Source organism: Hemitrygon akajei, chromosome 7, assembly GCF_048418815.1.
Source record: "Hemitrygon akajei chromosome 7, sHemAka1.3, whole genome shotgun sequence".
NCBI lineage: Eukaryota > Metazoa > Chordata > Chondrichthyes > Myliobatiformes > Dasyatidae > Hemitrygon > Hemitrygon akajei.
Genome location: NC_133130.1, coordinates 22,798,818 through 22,818,850, shown reverse-complemented (window position 1 = coordinate 22,818,850; position 20,033 = coordinate 22,798,818). Strand labels below are relative to the sequence as shown.

The 20,033-nt window shown below is 40.8% G+C and overlaps 1 protein-coding gene across 8 annotated transcripts in view; it reads right to left on the bottom strand.

Annotated features, from left to right (window-relative positions):
- Window positions 1–10,913: 10,913 nt before the first annotated feature.
- Window positions 10,914–20,033, bottom strand: part of cep170aa (centrosomal protein 170Aa) — a 187,209-nt gene continuing 178,089 nt past the window's right edge. For all 8 annotated transcript variants that reach the window (XM_073050490.1, XM_073050493.1, XM_073050492.1 and 5 more), the window contains one exon: window positions 10,914–14,446. In XM_073050490.1, the coding sequence (XP_072906591.1) occupies window positions 14,241–14,446 (206 nt within the window). In that variant the 3' untranslated portion in view covers window positions 10,914–14,240. The remainder of the gene's footprint in view (window positions 14,447–20,033) is intronic.

Below are 20,033 nucleotides of genomic sequence, written 5' to 3'. Positions count from 1 at the left end.
AAAAGGGCTAAGGCCATCAGTAGGTATATGGTGATAAACCAAAAGTATGCAAAATACATAAAAATACCAAAACTTTGCCAAAGATTTTTCACACTGTGCACTCCAACAACTGATAATGTTGATTCATTTAGCAATTATATTCTGTGTCATTTAGTAGAAATCTCATCTGCAGTTCAATTAAATAGCTAAGTGAAAGGGGAAAAAAAAACAACTGGACAATGAGACTCTCAGCCTTACTTATGGAGCTAAACCGTACAATGGAAAGCTATAAAGTAGGAATTACTCCAACACCTAAAAATGAGTAAAATACTGTTGTGAGATTCACTTGCCCAGCTATTGCAAAGCAGCAGACTTAAGACCAGCTTTTATCAATGTGTCTACCAAGGGACAGAGATTCCGTATTCTAAGATCAGGGTGAGCAGAATTCAAATGATAGAACAGTTTCATCAGTAGCTTGCAGGATCAATGCACAGCTGTATCATATCAGTACATAATATTTTGAATAGATTGAACAGCCTTCCAAGCAGCGCTGCCAGAAAAGGAATTTCACACTTGCACGAATTCACATTGGCCATTACAGCACCCCTCCTCTTTTCTTCTTCTGGTCATAGAACATAAACCAGGATAGTTGCAAACTGAATCACTCTGAATCTCAGCACTTCCATCAAGGGTAATGTTTTGTTTCGATATCCACTATGTTTTCAATGCATAACAAATCATTGTGAAAACCTTTGGACGATATATTGGCTGTATTTAAAAGATATAGCTCTCTGTGCAGAAGTCCTTTTGCAAAGCAGTTCTCCAAAGGAATTCGTCACTTGGTCCAGTGTGAAACCGAACTGCACAACTCTGTAAGCAACATTGTAGATGATACCCCCTTCATCCCCATGTTTTAAGACCATAAGATATAGAAGAAGAATTAGGCCATTTGGCCCATCGAGTCTGCTTCATTATTTCATCATGGCTGATCCAGTTTTCCTCTCAGTCCCAGTCTCCTGCCTTCACCCCATATCCCTTCATGCCCTGAACAATCAGGAATCTATTGACCTCTGCCTTAAAAATACATAAAGACTTGGCCTCCACAACTACCTGTGGCAAAGAATTCTACAGATTCACCACTCTCTGGCTAAAAAAAATCTTCCTTACCTCTGTTCTAAAAGATCACCCTTCAATTTTGAGGCTGTGTCCTTTAGTTCTGCATACCCCCACCAGAGGAAACATCCTCTCCACATCCGCCTTATCAAGTTCTTTCAACAATCGGCAGGTTTCAATGAGATCTCCACGCATTTTTCTAAATCCCAGTGAGTACGGGCCCAAAGCTGCCAAATGCTCCTCATATGTTAACCCCTTCATTCCTGGAATCATCCTCGTGAACCTCCCCGGACTCTCTCCAATGACAACACATCCTTTCTGAGATATGGGGCCCAAAACTGTTGACAACACTCCAAGTGTGGCCTGATTACTGTTATACAAGCATTATCTCCTTGCTTTTATATTCTATTCCCCTAGAAATAAATGTCAACATTGCATTTGCCTTCTTTACCACAGACTCAACCTGTAAATTAACCTTCTGGGAGTCTTGCATGGGGACTCCTAAGTCCCTCTGCACCTCTGATATTTGAACCTTCTCCCCATTTAGATAATAGTCCGCAGTATTGTTCTTTTTACTAAAATGCGCTGTCATGCATTTCCCAACACTGTATTCCATCTGCCCATTCTTCCAATTTGTCTAAGTCCTGCTGCAATCACGTTGCTTCCTCAGCACTACCTACTTCTCCACCTATCTTTGTATCATCCACAAACTTTGCCACAAGCCATCAATTCCATTATCTAAATCACTGACAAACAATGTGAAAGCAGTGGTCCCAATACTGACCCCCGAGGACCACCACTAGTGACTAGCAGCCAAACAGAAAAGTCACCCTTTATTCCCATTCTCTGCCTCCCATCTGTCAGCCATTCTTCTATCCATGCCAGTATATTTCCAGTAACATTGTAGGTTTTTATATTGTATGTAATGAGTTTTTGCTACAACAAGTGTATGGGACATTGGAAAAAAAAATGTTGAATTTCCCCATGGGGATGAATAAAGTATCTATCTATCTATCTATCTACCTATTTTCACATCATCTGCAAACTTGGCCAAAAAGTCATTAACTCAATCATCCAAATCATTGACATATAATGTAAAAAGAACCAGTACCTACACAGATCACTGTAGAGCACCACTAGTTACTGGAATTTTTATATCATTTTATTTACAGTTTCTGTTGGCAATTTAACATACAACATTGTGAAGCTACTCTCGAATCTTAACACAAGGATTTTCTGATAACTGTATGGCACATGAAAAGTAGCTTTCCCTATGAGACTGGTGCAGGACACTGTGAATTAATTCATTTTAATAACTTTTAATACATTTTTGATAACTAAAATTGGGGCACCACAGTAGCATAGTGGTTAGCACAACACTTTACAGTACAGGCGACTTGGGTTCAACTCCTGTTGCTGCCTGTAAGGAGTTTATACGTTCTCCCCATTTCTGTGTAGGTTTTCCCTGGCTCCTCTGGTTTCTTCCCACATTTCAAACATGTACCAGTTAGCAGGTTAATTAGTCACTGTAAATTGTCTTGTGATTAGGCTAGGGTTAAATCAGGGGTTGCTGGGTATTGTGGCTCGAGGGGCCAGAAGGGAAGACCAAGAGGATAAAACGTGAGAGATTAGGACCAATCAAGTGTGACAATGGGAAAGTGTGTATGGAACCGGAGGAAATAGCGGAGGTACTTAATGAATACTTTGCTTCAGTATTCACTACAATAAAGGATCTTGGTGATTGTAGGGATGGCTTGCAGTGGACTGAAAAGCTTGAGAATGTAGATATTAAGAAAGAGGATGTGCTGGAGCTTTTGGAAAGCATCAAGTTGGATAAGTCACCGGGGCCAGACGGTATGTACTCCAGGCTACTGTGGGAGGTGAGGGAGGAGATCGCTGAGCCTCTGGCAATGATCTTTGCATCATCAATGAGGACGGGAGAGGTTACAGAGGATTGGAGGGTTGTGGATATTGTTCCCTTATTCAAGAACAGGAGTAGAGATATCCCAGGAAATTTTAGGCCAGTGAGTCTTACTTCAGTGGTTGGTAAGTTAGTGGAGAAGATCCTGAGAGGCAGGATTTATGAACATTTGGAGAGGTATAATATGATTAGGAATACTCAGCATGGCTTTGTGAAAGGCAGGTCGTGCCTTACGAGCCTGATTGAACTTTTTGTAGATGTGACTAAGCACATTGATGAAGGTAGATCCGTAGACATAGTGTATATGGATTTCAGTAAGGCATTTGATAAGGTACCCATGCAAGGCTTATTGAGAAAGTAAGGGGACATGGGATTCATGGGGACATTGTTTTGTGGATTCAGAACTGGCTTGCTCACAGAAGGCAAGGAGTGGTTGTAGACGGGTCATATTCTGCATGGAGGCCGGTGACTAGTGGAGTGCCTCAGGGATCTGTTCTGGGACCCCTTCTCTTGGTGATTTTTATAAATGACCTGCATGAGGAAGAGGAGGGTTGGGTTGGTAAATTTGCTAATGACACAAAGGTTGGGTGTGTTGTGGATAGTGTGGAGGGCTGTCAGAGCTTACAGCGGGACATTGATAGGATGCAAAACTAGGCCGAGAAATGGCAGATGGAGTTCAACCCAGATAAGTGTGAGGTGGTTCATTTTTGTAGGTCAAATATGATGGCAGAATATAGTATTAATGGTGAGACTCATGGCAGTGTGGAGGATCAGAGGGATCTTGGGGTCCGAGTCCATATGACACTCAAAGCTGCTACACAGGTTGACTCTATGGTTAAGAAGGCATATGGTGCATTGGCCTTCATCAATCATGAGATTGAGTTTTGGAGCCAAGAGGTATTGTTGCAGTTATATAGGACCCTGGTCAGACTCCACTTGGAGTACTGTGCTCAATTCTGGTCGCCTCACTATAGGAAGGACATGGAAACCATAGAACGGGTGCAGAGGAGATCTACAAGGATATTGCCTGGATTGGGGAGCATGCCTTATGACAATAGGTTGAATGAACTCAGCCTTTTCTCCTTGGAGCGAGTGTATAAGATGATGAGAAGCATTGATCATGTGGATAGTCAGAGGCTTTTCCCCAGGGCTGAATTGGCTAGCACGAGAGGGCATAGTTTTAAGGTGCTTGGAAGTAGGTGCAGCAGAGATGTCAGGGGTAAGTTTTTTACACTGAGAGTGATGAGTGCGTGGAATGGGCTACCGGCAGCGGTGGTGGAGGCGGAAATTATAGGATCATTTAGGAGACTCCTGGATGGCTACATGGAGCTTAGAAAAATAGAGAGCTATGGGTAAAGCCTAGGTAGTTCTAAGGTAGGGACATGTACAGTACAGCTTTGTGGGCCGAAGGGCCTGTATTGTGCTGTATGGTTTCTATGAAAAAAACACACATAGCAAATTTTTTTATTTATTTAAGTTCTAATAAAAACTGAACACCCACTCAGATAATTAAAGTCAAATTCAAATCTTTAAATATTTTTCACTATCTTAGAGATCTCACATACAGCAGTGTGCATGAGATGACTAAAGGATAGATATCCTTTGTTCACTTTTATTAACATTGGGGAAGGAGACTTTTAGATTCTGACTGGGTAAATACAGGGGTATGTGGGGTGTCCAGGTAGCACCTCTGCTAAAGGAGCTTGTTGTGTGGCTGTCTGCATGCAACAGCGGCCACACCCTGGTACACTGCTTCGACAGGCAGCCTCGCACTCAGGTGAGATAGGGACATGCCTGTCCTGGCATGAGAAGCCAGATCTGCAGGACTGAGTGATTCAGATCTACAGTGAGATCCAACAGCTAGGAAAACGGTACTGCGAAGTTCCGTGGAGAGTGAAGGACATGCCAAGGCACAGAAGGTGTCACGGTCATCCACAGCAACCAAGGAAGAGCCCAGTCTGTAATGCTTGTTCATGCAACTGGACCCGGACTTCTGGGTTGAGTGAGTGGAACTGATCCAGTACGTTGGCTTTTCCACTTAAATACACACTCCCGCACAGGTTTCCTTTCATCATCTTCATCATGATGGGCATTCACCACCATTTGAATAGACTGGGTGCTTGGCCACCTCTGTTGAAGATTTTGCAATGTGGTTGAAGAGGACTGTCACACTGCACTCACTTCCTTTAGGGCTATGATTTGAGGCAGTTAAAAGGGATTATACGTGCTTTTTATGAGAATTGTAGACAATGTGGCCCTGCTAGATCTGTTGTTTGTTTTCCAAGTCAGCTGTGTGTTAGTTCTGCAAAATTACATACCCCGTGGACTGCAGGAAGCAAAGACAGAGGAATACCGGGAGGTATAACCCAGCTGGGAAGCTTTGCTGTTGATGAGGCAATGTGGACGTTGAGGAAATATAATAGTTTTGTTATCAAAGACTGAGTGAGGCCTCCGTCAGTCAGGGTCAACCACAGATGTTGTGTCCTAGCTGTCTAGATATGCAAGCCTGGGCAGTATGATCTGGAGAGCAAGTTCCCCATTTCCAGGCATCTGATGAACCCAAAGGAACGGCAGAACAGCAGTTTGGCTTGAGCAGCTTCGCAGGAATTGCCAAGCAGCATTGAAATCAATGTAGAATTGTCTTAGAGACTCCAGGTCCAGATTTTTCCCTCAGGGTTTACTCCCGAAGCCTTCCCCATGAGTGGATACAGTCACAAGGCAACTGAGGTTTGAGATCAGAGTTCTCCTCCTAGATGAGCTGCCAATTAATCAAAGATTCATAAACAAATGGAAATGTAATTGCAAATGACAGAGAAACATGCAATCTTAAGATACATTAGCTAAAAGTGAATGTTTTCCTTTATTATTTCAAAGTTCCAGGATGGAATTTGTAACAGATGGAAACATCAACCATCCACTGTAATTAGGGCTATGTTCCATTGGGTAAACTACAGAATTCTTTTTACCACTGATATGTAGGCCATTACAGGCAAAATATCTAATTTAGGCTGAAATAAAGTAACAGATCCATTAACAGAATAGGAACTTAAACACCAAGACTTCAATGCTCATCGAGATTGGGACAGGCTATTTTTTGGTTAAGATGTGCTTGGTAAGTGGGAGGCCGTCAAAAGTGAAATTTTGGAAGTACAGAGTTTGTATGTTCCTATCAGAATAAAAGGTAGGGATAACAGGTAGAGGGAACATTGGTTTTTGAGAGATATTGCAGCCCTAGCTAAGAAAAAGAAAGATGCATTTACTCACAGACGTACAGTCGATAGAAGTGAGGCAACACAGCAGTGAGGTCATGGAATATATATGCATTACAGAGGATGAGGCTCTTGCTGTCTTGAGACAAATTGATGATGATGATGGCATCCGTCTGTCTCAAAGGATAATGGATAGTGGCACTGGAGTGACCTCTCCAGGGCACAAGCCTGGACAGAAGGTATGGAGATCCTAGAAATACCCAGTTGTCAAGAATCCCCCTCTTGGCAAAAGAGGGTCAATAAATCCCTAGGGCCCGACAAAGTGTTCCCTTGGACCTTGTGGGAGGCTAGTACAGTAATTGCAGGGGCCCTAGCAGAGATATTTAAAACATCCGTAGTTACAGGTGAGGTGCCAGAGGACTGGAGGGTAACTAATGCTGTTCTGTTGCTTAAGAAAAGCTCTAAGAATAAGCAAGGAAATTATAGGCTGGTAAGGTAAATGTCAGTAGTGAGCAAGTTATTGAAAGGCGTTCTAAAGGAATGGATATACAAGTATTTGGATAGACAGGGACTGATTAGCGATTGTCAAAATGGCTTTGTGGGTGGTAGGCCATGTCCAACTATCTTATAGAGTTTATCAAGTAAGTTACTAGTAAAGTTGAAGAAGTGGATGTTGTCTATATGGACTTTAGCAGTCTTTTTAAAAGGCTGGTTTCAAGAAGGTTAAGTCAGTTGGCATTCAGGATGAGGTAGCAAATTGGGTTAGACATTGGCTTCATGGGAGAAGCCAGAGACTGGTAGTAGATGGTTGCCCCTCTGACTGCAGGCCTGTAACTAGTGGCATGCCACAGGTTGCTTGTCATTAATAGTCAGTGATCTGGATGGTAATATGATAAACTGGATCAGCAAATTTACAGATGACACCAAGAATGGGGTGCAGTGGACAGTGAAGAAGGCTATCAATACTTGCAGTGGGATCTGGATCAGCAGGAAAAATGGGCTGAAAAATGGCAAATGTAATTTAATGCAGACAAGTGTGAGGTGTTGCACTTTGGGAGGACAAACCAGGGTAGAACTTACAAAGAGTGGTAGGGCACTAAAGAGTGCAGTTAAACTCCTGGGATCTGGGTATACAAACCCACAAATCGTCAAAAGTGGCATTACAAGTAGATAGAGTTTTTAGCATGTTGGTCTTCATAGATCAACATATTGAGTGCTGGAGTTGGGATGTTATGTTGAAGTTGTATAAGGCATTAGTGAAGCCTAATTTGGAATACTGTGCTGTTTTGTTCATCTACTTGCAGAAAAGATGAGGTTGAAAGAGGCCAGAGAAAATTTACAAGGATGTTGCTAGGACTTGAGGGCCTGAGTTATATGGAAAGGTTGAGCAAGTTAGGATTTTATTCCCTAGTGTGTAGGAGAATGAGGGGAGATTTGATAGACATATTCAAAATTATAAGGGGCATAGATAGGGTAAATGCAAGTAGGCTTTTTCCACTGAGGTCATGATTTATGGGTGAAGGGTGAAAATGTTTAAGGAGAACATGAGGGGAAACTTCACCCAAAAGGAGGTGAGAATGTGGAATGAGATGCCAGTGGATGCAGGTTGCATTTCAACTTTTAAGTGATATTTAGATAGGGACATGGATGGGAGGGGTATGGGGTGCACGTCAATGGAACTAGGCAGCATAATAATTCTCACGGACCAGGTGGGATGAAAGGCCTGTTTCTCTGTTGTAGTGTTGTGTGAATCTGAGACAAATTGTCCAACATTAAGCTCATATCTTAATTAAATGTATATTGCCTGCATTTAATTTGGAACAAAAAAATTGAAATGTCTTCATAATTAGCTGAAGCATGATTAACATTTAAGGTGACACTCAATGGCATAATAGAATTACCTGCATATGAAAACCAGTCAATTTGTGAATGACAGCAAATTAATTCCTTTTCTCTATTTCCTTCAATCAAATAAACACCCATTTTCTATACAACTTTGTTCTTTTTCCAATAGAAAACCAATCCTTTGCACAAGTGCCTTAATTTTTAAGTAGATACCATGAAAAGGAAAGCAACAAACTTTTAGGTTACATATTTGATTTTTTATTATTGATCATCTTTGACCATCACTCCATTGATCAAGTCTTGAGCTCCAGCTACTGGGACTTTATTTTCCTCTAAATTATACAGCATCAATTTGGATGCTGTCTGCTGTAGAATTCAGAATATTTAAACATGCATGCTTTTGAGGTACTGGATGATGAAAACAAAAATTGTTGAAGTAAATACTGTCCTATTTGTAAAACTTAATACATTTTCCATCACGTAGTCACAAACCCTGTGGAATTTAATCCTCCTAAAATCCTGTAAGTACAATTAAATAATGCTTTTCAATTGATGTGATAAGGCACTCTCCAAATTATATTTTTTAATTAATGTCATATTTGTTTAACTAAGAATTTTGAATCATTGTTTTCTGAAGATAGTAATGTAAATTTAATAGAGCAGAATTTTTTGGTAAGGGTCTGGCAATTTGCACCAAGCCAGTTGTGAAAACATGATTTATTGCCTTCTGCATCAGCTTAAGATAACAAACCTTAGTTAGGATCATTTCAACAGCCAGGGCTAATCAGAACAGGCTTCAATGATTCCATGGAGGGAAGTATTCTGATGGCTGGTTGTTTAGATAGCTTATCCGACCAAAGCTTGGGCATGTAGGTTGTTAGGAGAGCAGTGTAAGCCTTTAACCCATTAATCCCCGTCCCAGTATGAAGTCAAGTTGGAAATAGACAATCTGGTACTGCTACCTCAGAGTGCAAGGGTTTGTTGCTTAACATCCGAGGTTTCCATTTTCAGTGAGTGACATCATTGGTCCACTTTGTTATTCTCCACATTACAAAGATCTATTAAAGCAATTATAATTCACATCATTGCATTCAGTCAATGACTCTGGGTTATAATTGGTTTGGTGTCATCTGTTAGCTTTCTTGAAGGTTATATTATCCAATTTATAGCTCCTGGCTTTCCTGATTATATGGGACAGGATAATATTGCTGAAGATTACACACGGCAAGACAGAAACTGCTAAGCAATGGCTTTACACGATATAAACTAATACTATTGGCCTCTTTAATCTTACTGGTGGTCCATAAAACTCCATTATTCAGAGGGGGACTAGGTAACCTGGTTTCAATTTAGTAAACTCCTTGCTCCTTCCACTTTTTGCCAAGTGGATAATACCCTCAATCCAATTTGATTTTGGTACACTTAAGGCCACTTCAGGAAATACGGGGTACAGAAGGGAGGAACTAATAGATTGACAACTTTAGGTAGAACATTAGAAAAATAATTTCCTTTTCCAAAATCCCAGTCCAACCAAAACAGTATCACTCAAGAACTGACCATTTGATATCTGGCAGATCATAGAACAGTCAGACCCTTCAGCTCATGTTGTGCTAAGCTTTAAGCAACTTCACAGTCAATCTTAACTTTTCCCTCTGACATAGTCCATAACCTCGCATTTTTCTTTTACAGGTGTCCCCTGCTTTATGCCACTTCGCTTTTACAAAAGACCTACATGTTTTCACATTACAAAGAGGATTTTCGCTTTTATGAAAATTTTTTCCATATAAATTAATGGTTCTTCACTTTACGCCATTTCAGCTTAAGAAAGGTTTCATAGAAACGCTCTACCTTTGTAAAGGGGGCGGAGGGAACACCTGTGTGTGTATACACACACACACCCCCCTCTCCTATGTATCAGACTCTACCACTGCCACCACCACAGTGCATTCAGGCACTGAGTGTAAAAACTTTAAACTATCTCTAACATCTCCCCTGAACATTCCTCTACTCACCTTAAAGTGATATTATTTGTATTGGCTGTTGCTACCGTGGGGGAAAAAAAACACTGGTTTTCAGAGCTTGGGAGGAGAGATCATATATCACAGCATATAACTAAATGTGGGACCAGATAGATTTCATCTTCCCATTCCACTGATTCCCCACCCCAAGCTTTACAACAGGATGGCTGCTACAGAAAATGGATTCTGTTCATTCAGTTGTTTAGATTATTTGATAACTTAATATCTTCTTTATCTTTTAATTATTCTAAATAATTTGAAGGAAATCAAGATGGATGGAAGACATTTAAAAGCATGACAATTCTCTGGTAGTAGGATAGGGGTGGAATGGAGGCAGAGGTGGTGAGAGTTCACCCAGCCTTTTTCATTTGGAGCCAAAGAACTGCAAATGACACAGAAACAGAGCTTTCTGCACATGTCCACGCCAACCATGAGACCATCCACACAAATCCTACTGTCTGCATTATGCCCATATCCTCTTTAGTCCATATCCCACATCCGGTCTTTAGTCATTGTAATTATATCTGCCTCTACCAGCTTATTCCATATAAGCACCCAGCTTGGGTAGAAATTTGCCCTCTCACATTTAGGATAATAATCATTATGGGTGGTGGCCTGGATCGAGCACAGGCTGGTTTATGAAATGGCCATATCAGGCTGCATACCCATCAACACACCATCAACTTTTGGTCTCTTCAATGATCACACTGACACAAGGAGCATGAAGATAGAGTGAGGGAAAAGATGAAACTGAACTTGTTCACACAGATTTAATGCAACTTTGTCTTGTCTTTTAGTTTCTGTTTCAAACACGTTTTCTGTGGCAAATATAGGGAGGAAATTTATTTTATTTGAAACAATAAAAATGTAAAAATACAAATGAACATATATAACCAAATAAAAATAAATAGGGCTAACAGAGTTCATACAAAATCAGGAAAACCATATAACTGTAAAACAAAGATATTACAAATTACAACACAAATGTGTAAACACATAAATCAACACAAAGTGGTGTTTAGTTAGCACGTTTAGGAATTGGAAAATTCACTCCATTGATATTTAGTAGTGAAGTATCATATACCAGCTAATCACATTTCCATTGATAGGGCAAAACTGTTACTACTGTAATAATTATTAGCCAGATTGTGGGGGGGAGGGGGGAGAAGAGAGAGAAAGTACAGGCAACACTTGGTAATCTCAAGAAAGAAAAATGATTTTTCACCAAATCACTCAAAAGTTATTCTGGAAAAATTCTATATTGCCAATCTAACGTTTATTGCATGTTACCATGACCTTAATATTGCACAGTATTTTGCTTCACTGAATTCACATCACAAGTTAGTGAGAATACCTGATCAATTTTGGGTATCAACATTATGGTCTATAATAAATTAAATCTTAGTATCATATGCACTACGGCACAGGCATCTTGGAATATAATGGTGCAATGGACAGAAATAGTAAAATGTCAATGCAAACATTTTCAATAAATGTATACCTTGACTATTGCTCAGTTTATTCAGCTATGTATTCAGCAACTGCTTCAGAGTAAAATTACCAGTTAGTGTGATAATCTTGACTGATTCAGAGCCCTGTAGAAGCCATAGTAACTGTGAACTGAAAAAATTGTAGAAACACACCTTACAGGGTCATTGGCAATTAACTTGTCAATAATAAAGTGGGTAGGGTTATCGATTTTAGCATTTGGAAATGTAAAAACAAATGAATATACTGCAATTTAAAAGTATCTTTGGATTATTCACACTTACAAATGATCTGATCATGTGTGAATCATAAAGGATTGTTGTTGCTCTCTCTTCCCCCATTCCCCCACCAAATCTCTTGAATCACTGCAAAGACCGTGTACTTTTTTTCCAAGGTTACACCATGCCTGTAGAAAGAGCAATCTATGTGGCAATAAATAAAAAAAGCAAGGCAGTGCCATGAGTGATTTGGCCACAAAAATAGGTTCATTCTTGAAAATATTTCAAGGCAGCTGATCTAGTTAGTAGGAAGTTAACTTGTACCAGAGAGCTATAACCACTCAAGACAACCTTTAGCAAAAGTGACTGATGCAACATTCAGCCCATTGTTATCATTTAAGAGCAAGCTTGTTCCTTTCTGCAGAGAGCCCAGCAGGGTGTGATGCACATCTGTCGGGTTCAATTCTAGCTTTCTTCTTAGAGTGGCTGAAAAGTAAAAGGGAGAGGAGGAGTGGCTATACTTTTATTTCCTGGTGGCAAACACAGTCACATTAGTTTAAGGCCTAAAGTGTGTTCTGTAATCTTTCTGAGCACAGATATTTGATTCAGGTAGGCAGTTTGGAACTAGAAGTACTCACTTAACAAAACACAAACATTACATTAACCTAGTCAATACATAACTAAATATTAATGTTGTTCTGCGATTAAACATTAATTAGGTTTAAATTACTGTTTCCCTTATAAATGAAAGAGCTGTACTGTTGATAATGCTGGTCAATACAAATATTGTGGTGGAGAATGTCTCACAGACCTTTGATATCCAGAACAGACAACAAATGCTTTCATGGAAGATTCTGTACAGATCTCTCCACCTTCTCCCAACTAATATCTTAAATGCAACCTCAAATACATATTCTATTTGCAGCGAATGGCTTCCATTTTTCATTGCATGCATTTCTATGGCTTCTCCAAGTGTCATTTCAAAATAATGCTGAATAACAAAACATTCTGCATAATGACTTTACAACCATTAAGCAATTGATAAAGTTAATTTTACTTGGGGAACATTATTCCGTTTTAACTTTTACATGATGGACGGAGAATAGTTGTTAAAATCTGATTGGAAAGGGAGGTATCAGTGTGGTGAAGGGAACATATAGTGAGCAATAAACACTCAGATCTGGTACAGCAGAGTTAAATACAGAACTAAGCTGAGTATACCCAGTATAATTTCAGTACCACTTTTCCTTTCTACTCATGCTACACTGCTACAAGTCATCTGAATTGATCAGTTACATTTTATGAACCCCTGCCAAAACTAGTGTGGAAAATGTCCTAAACTAATTTCACATCAAGTGAATGCACGTGAGGAAACTTTTACTCCCATTTTCGAATGGATGCAAAGCCATGCCAGAGATGTGAATGTGTACTGCTTCACCTGTGCTTCTCTAATCCAAAGGTTTGCTTTAAAAACACTGAAAGACTAATTTCCACTAATGCAGTACAACATGTGAACCAACTGAAATTTTGATAAGAGTCAATCACTAATGGTCATTGGTTGTGAGCACTCTTCCCAGCTGGTTAATCATTCTACTGTAACAGAACTGAAAACATACAGATTTTCCCTTTGACCTAAATGATACATAACCCTTCAATCAAGTTCTATAAAGTCAATGCAACATTTGCTATTTTTGATAGTTGCAGTTTTGTTTAAATGTGACAGAAAGAAATAAAAATGAAATACCAATGCTATACTCCCATCCTGCAGATTGTGTTGTTAATAGTGCAAAAATGTATGCTAAAAATGCTGCAATCAACAAGACTCTGCAGTATTATCAACTTCTGACCAGAGCATAAAGTACAGTTTTTTTCTCATATTACAATAATTGCTGAATATGTTTTCTACTTTATACAGTTAAGGAATATCCTACGTAGAATTTGTGGTTTACATGTTAAACACACATAAATAACAAACACCAGTCCTTGATACAACATAACGTGCTTCAAACTGACCAATAATGAGCAGTTTGGCACTAATGCTTTGTTTTTCAGTATTCTAGGCTTGTATTACCAATAAATTAGTCCATTTTACATTGCATTTTAATTCCAGTTTTAGTAATAATGCCAATTTGCTTCTCCATTTCATTTTGAAGATGACTCCTGAATCTGTCAATGTGATTCACATTTCACTGCACACCAATGTGTGTAACCCCATCCCCATGCCCCCCCCCCCCAACTTACCCCATCCTAATGTTCCATTACTGCATGGACGCAAAGCTTACAGCTCTAGCAAGAGTAACGTGGTGACAAAAGAACCACGGAAAGCAGGAAAATACCTTGAGGCTACATAATTAAATGGCAAGCAAATGTTCTCCTTAACACAGGCCAAATCAAAAATGTGGTCTGTTGATATGTGCTTTGCCACTTTAAAAGAAACTACAAAACAATGCTACTCATGCAAAGAATTGTCTTTATCTTCTCCATTATGTTTGTACTGGCTTAAATGGTTGCTGTAGTCAGAGTTGGAGGCTGTGATACGAGAATGGTGGGTCGGACTGCTCTTCAGTTTGGGCTGTCCAGGCAAACTGGGGCTTGTTATTTTCAGGCCACATGCTGAATCCAGTGCACCATCTGGATCAATCATCACGTTGATGGCTAAAAAGGGAAAACAAGGCAACTGTAAAAGAGGTATCACTTCAATCACAATAATAAAACTGTCAGACTTCACAATTTGTATTCAAAGTTCAAAGCAAATTTATTATACTATACACAACCTTGAGATTCACAGGAAAATAAAGAAATACAATAGAATCAATAGAAAGCCATTCATAAAGACCAACAAACATCCAATGTGCAAAAGAGGACAAATTGTGGAAAATAATAAGAAGCATGGCCCTTAATATCATTAAGGATCACACCTATCAATCCAGCAAACTCTTTGACTTTCGATCATCAGGCAGGAGACTCTGATGCATAAAAACAAGAATGGTCAAGATGAGAAACAGTTTCTTCCCCCAAGTCATTAGGTTTCTGAACTCCCTGCCGCATTTTATTTAAAGTGTCACTGGTTAATTTGTTCCTTACCTTACAATATTTAATATTAGTGCACTTTAGTATGTTATTTATGTGTGATTCATCTGTATATTTTATCTTTTCCTTCATAGGTTATCATGTGCTATGTGTACTACTGTGCGTTACACCCTGGTTTGAAGAAATGTTGTCTCATTTCTATATACATGATATGGATATATACATTAAATACATGTATATAGTTAAATGACAATAAACTTGACTTAGAGGTACAGAATCCCTGAAAACAAGTCTACAGGCTGTGGAGACAGCTCAGTGCTGAGGCAAGTGAAGACATCCACGCCACTTCAGGTGTCTGATGGTTGTAGGACAATAATTGTTTCTAAATCTGGTAGCCTGGCACCCAAGGCTCCTGCACCACCCGCCCGATGCTAGTAGTGAGAAGAGCACCTGATTAGTTCCAATGGTTTAGATGGGGCAGAGTTTGTTAAGTGTGTCCAGGATGGATTCCTGTCACAGTATATTGACAGGCCGACTAGGGGGAATGCCATACTGGATCGAGTATTAAGTAACGAACTGGGTCAGGTCACAGATCTCTCAGTGGGTGAGCATCTGGGGGACAGTGACCACTGCTCCCTGGCCTTTAGCATTATCATGGAAAAGAAGAGAATCAGACAGGACAGGAAAATTTTTAATTGGGGAAGGGCAACTTATGAGGCTATAAGGTTAGAACTTGCTGATGTGAACTGGGATGATTTTTTGCAGGGAAATGTACTATGGACATGTGGTCGATGTTTCAGGATCTCTTGCAGGATGTTAGGGATAAATTTGTCCTGGTGAGGAAGATAAAGAATGGTAGGGTGAAAGAACCATGGGTGACAAGTGAGGTGGAAAATCTAGTCAGGTGGAAGAAGGCAGCATACATGAGGTTTAGGAAGCAAGGATCAGATGGGTCTATTGAGGAATATAGGGTAGCAAGAAAGGAGCAAGAAGGGGCTGAGAAGAGCAAGAAGGGGGAATGAGAAGGCCTTGGCGAGTAGGGTAAAGAAAACCCCAGGGCATTCTTCAATTATGTGAATAACAAAAGGATGACAGGAGTGAAGGTAGGACCGATTAGAGATAAAGGTGGGAAGATGTGCCTGGAGGCTGTGGAAGTAAGCGAGGTCCTCAATGAATACTTCTCTTTGGTATTCACCAATGAGAGGGAACTTGATGACAGTGAGGACAATACGAGTGAGGTTGAAGTTCTGATATTAAGGGAGAGGAGTTGTTGGAGTTGTTAAAATACATTAGGACGGATAAGTCCCCGAGGCCTGACGGAATATTCCCCAGGCTGCTCCACGAGGCGAAGGAAGAGATTGCGGAGCCTCTGGCTAGAATCTTTATGTCCTCGTTGTCCACGGGAATGGTACCGGAGGATTGGAGGGAGGCGAATGTTGTCCCTTTGTTTAAAAAAGGTAGTAGGGATAGTCCGGGTAATTATAGACCAGTAAGCCTTATGTCTGTAGTGGGAAAGCTGTTGGAAAAGATTCTTAGAGACAGGATCTATGGGCATTTAGAGAATCATGGTCTGATCAGGGACAGTCAGCATGGCTTTGTGAAGGGCAAATCGTGTCTAACAAGCCTAATAGAGTTCTTTGAGGAGGTGACCAGGCATATAGATGAGGGTAGTGCAGTGGATGTCATCTACATGGATTTTAGTAAGGCATCTGACAAGGTTCCACACGGTAGGCTTATTCAGAAAGTCAGAAGGCATGGGATCCAGAGAAGTTTGGCCAGGTGGATTCAGAATTGGCTTGCCTGCAGAAAGCAGAGGGTCATGGTGGAGGAAGTACATTCGTATTGGAGGGTTGTGACTAGTGGTGTCCCACAAGGATTGGTTCTGGGACCTCTACTTTTCATGATTTTTATTAACGACCTGGATGTGGGGGTAGAAGGGTGGGTTGGCAAGTTTGCAGATGACGCAAAGGTTGGTGGTGTTGTGGATACTGTAGAGGATTGTCGAAGATTGTAGAGAGACATTGATAGGATGCAGGAGTGGGCTGAGAAGAGGCAGATCGAGTTCAACCTGGAGAAGTGTGACGTGGTACACTTTGGAAGGACAAACTCCAAGGCAGAGTACAAAGTAAATGGCAAGATACTTGGGAGTGTGGAGGAGCAGAGGGATCTGGGGGTACATGTTTACAGATCCCTGAAAGTTGCCTCACAGGTAGATAGGGTAGTTAAGAAAGCTTATGCAGTAAGTTGTAAGCTTAGCTTTCGTAAGTCGTAGGGTAGAGTTTAAGAGTCGCAAGGTAATGATGCAGCTCTATAAAACTCTGGTTAGGCCACACTTGGAGTACTGTGTCCATTTCTGGTTGCCTCACTATAGGAAGGATGTGGAAGCACTGGAAAGGGTACAGAGGAGATTTACCAGGATGCTGCCTGGTTTAGAGAGTATGCATTATGATCAGAGATTAAGGGAGCTAGGGCTTTACTCTTTGGAGAGAAGGAGGATGACAGGAGACATGATAGAGGTATACAAGATATTAAGAGGAATAGACAGAGTGGACAGCCAGCGCCTCTTCCCCAGAGCACCACTGCTCAATACAAGAGGAAGGCTTTTTCACTCAGAGTGGTTGGTGCATGGAATGCACTGCCTGAGTCAGTGGTGGAGGCAGATACACTAGTGAAATTTAAGATACTACTAGACAGGTATATGGAGGAATTTAAGGTGGGGGGTTATATGGGAGGCAGGGTTTAAGGGTTGGCACAACATTGTGGGACAAAGGGCCTGTACTGTGCTGTACTATTCTATGTTCTATATTCTAAGAGAAGGAGATGTGTCAGACACAGGCAGACTTGACAAGCTCCTGTGGGGGATAATTTGACTATATAACTAGGTGATAAGGGTGATTGATGAGCTGTGGATGTTGTCGACATGGACTTTAGGAAAAGCATTTGACAAGGTCCCTAATGGAAACTCTTCCAGAAGATTAAGATGCATGGGATCAATGGTGAATTGGCCATTTTGGTTCAGAACTGGCTTCCCATAGAAGACCAAAGATGGAAGTCAATGGGACTTACTCTAGCTGGGGGTCTATGATTACTGATGTTCCATAGGAATCCGTACTGGGATCTCTCGTTTGTGACATATATGAATGACCTGGATGAAACTGTAGATGTGCAGGTTACTAAGTTTGCAGATAATACAAAAACAGATGGTGTTATGGATAGCATAGAAGATTGACAAAGAATACAGTGGAATATAGATCAGTTGTGGATGGAGCTTAACCCAGCCAAATGTGAAGCATTGCACCTTGGTAGGTTAATTGTAAAGAGACAGTAGAGTGTTAAGGGCAAGATCATTAACTATGCTGATGAACAGAGGGATCTTGGGGCTTCAAGTTCAAAACTCCCTGGAAGTGGCTACACTAGTTGATAGGGTTAAGGCAGCATATGGTATGCTTGCCTTTATTAGCTGAGGCACTGAGTTCAAAAGTCAGGAAGTTATATTGCAACTTTATAAAACTCCAGCTAGGCTGCATCTGGAGTATGCATACAGTTCTGTCACCTCATCATAGGAAGGATATCAAGGCTTTGGAAAAGGTGCACAAGAGATTTAAGAGGATTCTGCCTGGATGAGAGCACATGTGCGTGTGCCTGGATTACAGTGCAAGAGGTATGACACATTTATGTTGATTTCTCTGGTGTGACAGAGGCTGAGGAGAGATTTTATAGAAGTTTATAAGATTATGAGAGGGATAGATAATCTTCTTCTTCTTAAACCCATCTCCCATACTGGGGCAAAGGCTGCCAGTAGCAGCTTTCAAGAGTTCACAATGGTGAGCCAATAGAAGGTTTATCGCTCCTCTGAGTTCTGCTTTCACCACACAACTTCATACATCCTCTAAGCAATGGTTCCCATCCTCCCAGGGATGAGGTCCTTTGGCCTTCTGTTGGTGTTTCTGTAGCTCTGGTTTTTTACGGAATGGGGTGGTAGCCCAATGCCCAACACTCCTCCTTTCACAGCAGGGCTTGGGCCAGCCTATGCTGGCATTATAGTTAAAGCAGACAGACAGTATCTTTATCCCAAAACTGAATTAAGGTGCATTTAAGGTGAGAGGGGGGCAAATTCAAAGGAGATGTTAGAGGTGAGTTTAAAAAAAACCAAACAGAAAGCGATGGGTGTCTGCGCACTGCCTGGGATGGTGGTAGAGGTAAATACATTAGGAATTTTTAAGAGACCACAAGACCATAAGGTACAGGAGTAGAATTGGCCCACTTGGCCCATCATGTCTGCTACACCACTTCATCATGGCTGATCCAATTTCCCTCTCAGCCTCAATCTCCTGCCTTCTCCCCATATTCCTTCATGCCATGACCAATCAAGAACCCGTCAACCTCTGCCTTAATTATATGTAAAGACTTGGCCTCCACAACTGTGTGTGCAGATGAAATCCATAGATTCATCACTCTCTGGCTAAAGAAATTCCTCCTTACCTCCATTCTAAAAGGACACCCTCTATTATGAGGCTGTGTCCTCTGGTCTTAAGACTATCCATCATAGGGAAACATCTCTCCACATCCACTCTATCAAGGCCTTTCACCATTCCATAGGTTTCAATGAGGTCATCCCTGAATTCCAGTGAGTACAGACTCAGAGCCATCAAATGCTCTTCATTTGACAAGCCATTCAATCATGGAATCATTTTCATGAACCTCCTTTGAACCCTCTTCAAACCATACACTTCCTGACACTGTATTCCATCTGCCATTTCTTTGTCCATTCTCCTAATTTGTCTGTCCTTCTGCAGCCTTCTCTTTCCTCAAAACTACCTGACCCTCCACCTATCTTCATATTGTCTGCAAACTTTGCAACAAAGCCATCAATTCCATCAACTAAATCATTGACATATAACATAAAAAGAATCAAACCTAACACAGACCCCTGTGGAACATCACTAGTCATTGGCAGCCCGCCAGAAAAGGGTGCTGATGAGTCCTGATGAAGGGTCTCAGCCCAAAACGTTTACTCTTTTCTATAGATACTGTCTGGCCTATTAAGTTCCTCCAGCAATTTGTTTGTTGCTTGGATTTCTAATCTGCAGATTTTCTCTTGTTTGTGATCCAGAAAAATCTCTCTTTATTCCCACTCTTTTCCTCCTGCATCATCAGCCACTGCTTTATCCATGCTAGAATCCTTCCAGTAACACCATAGGTTTGTAGCCTG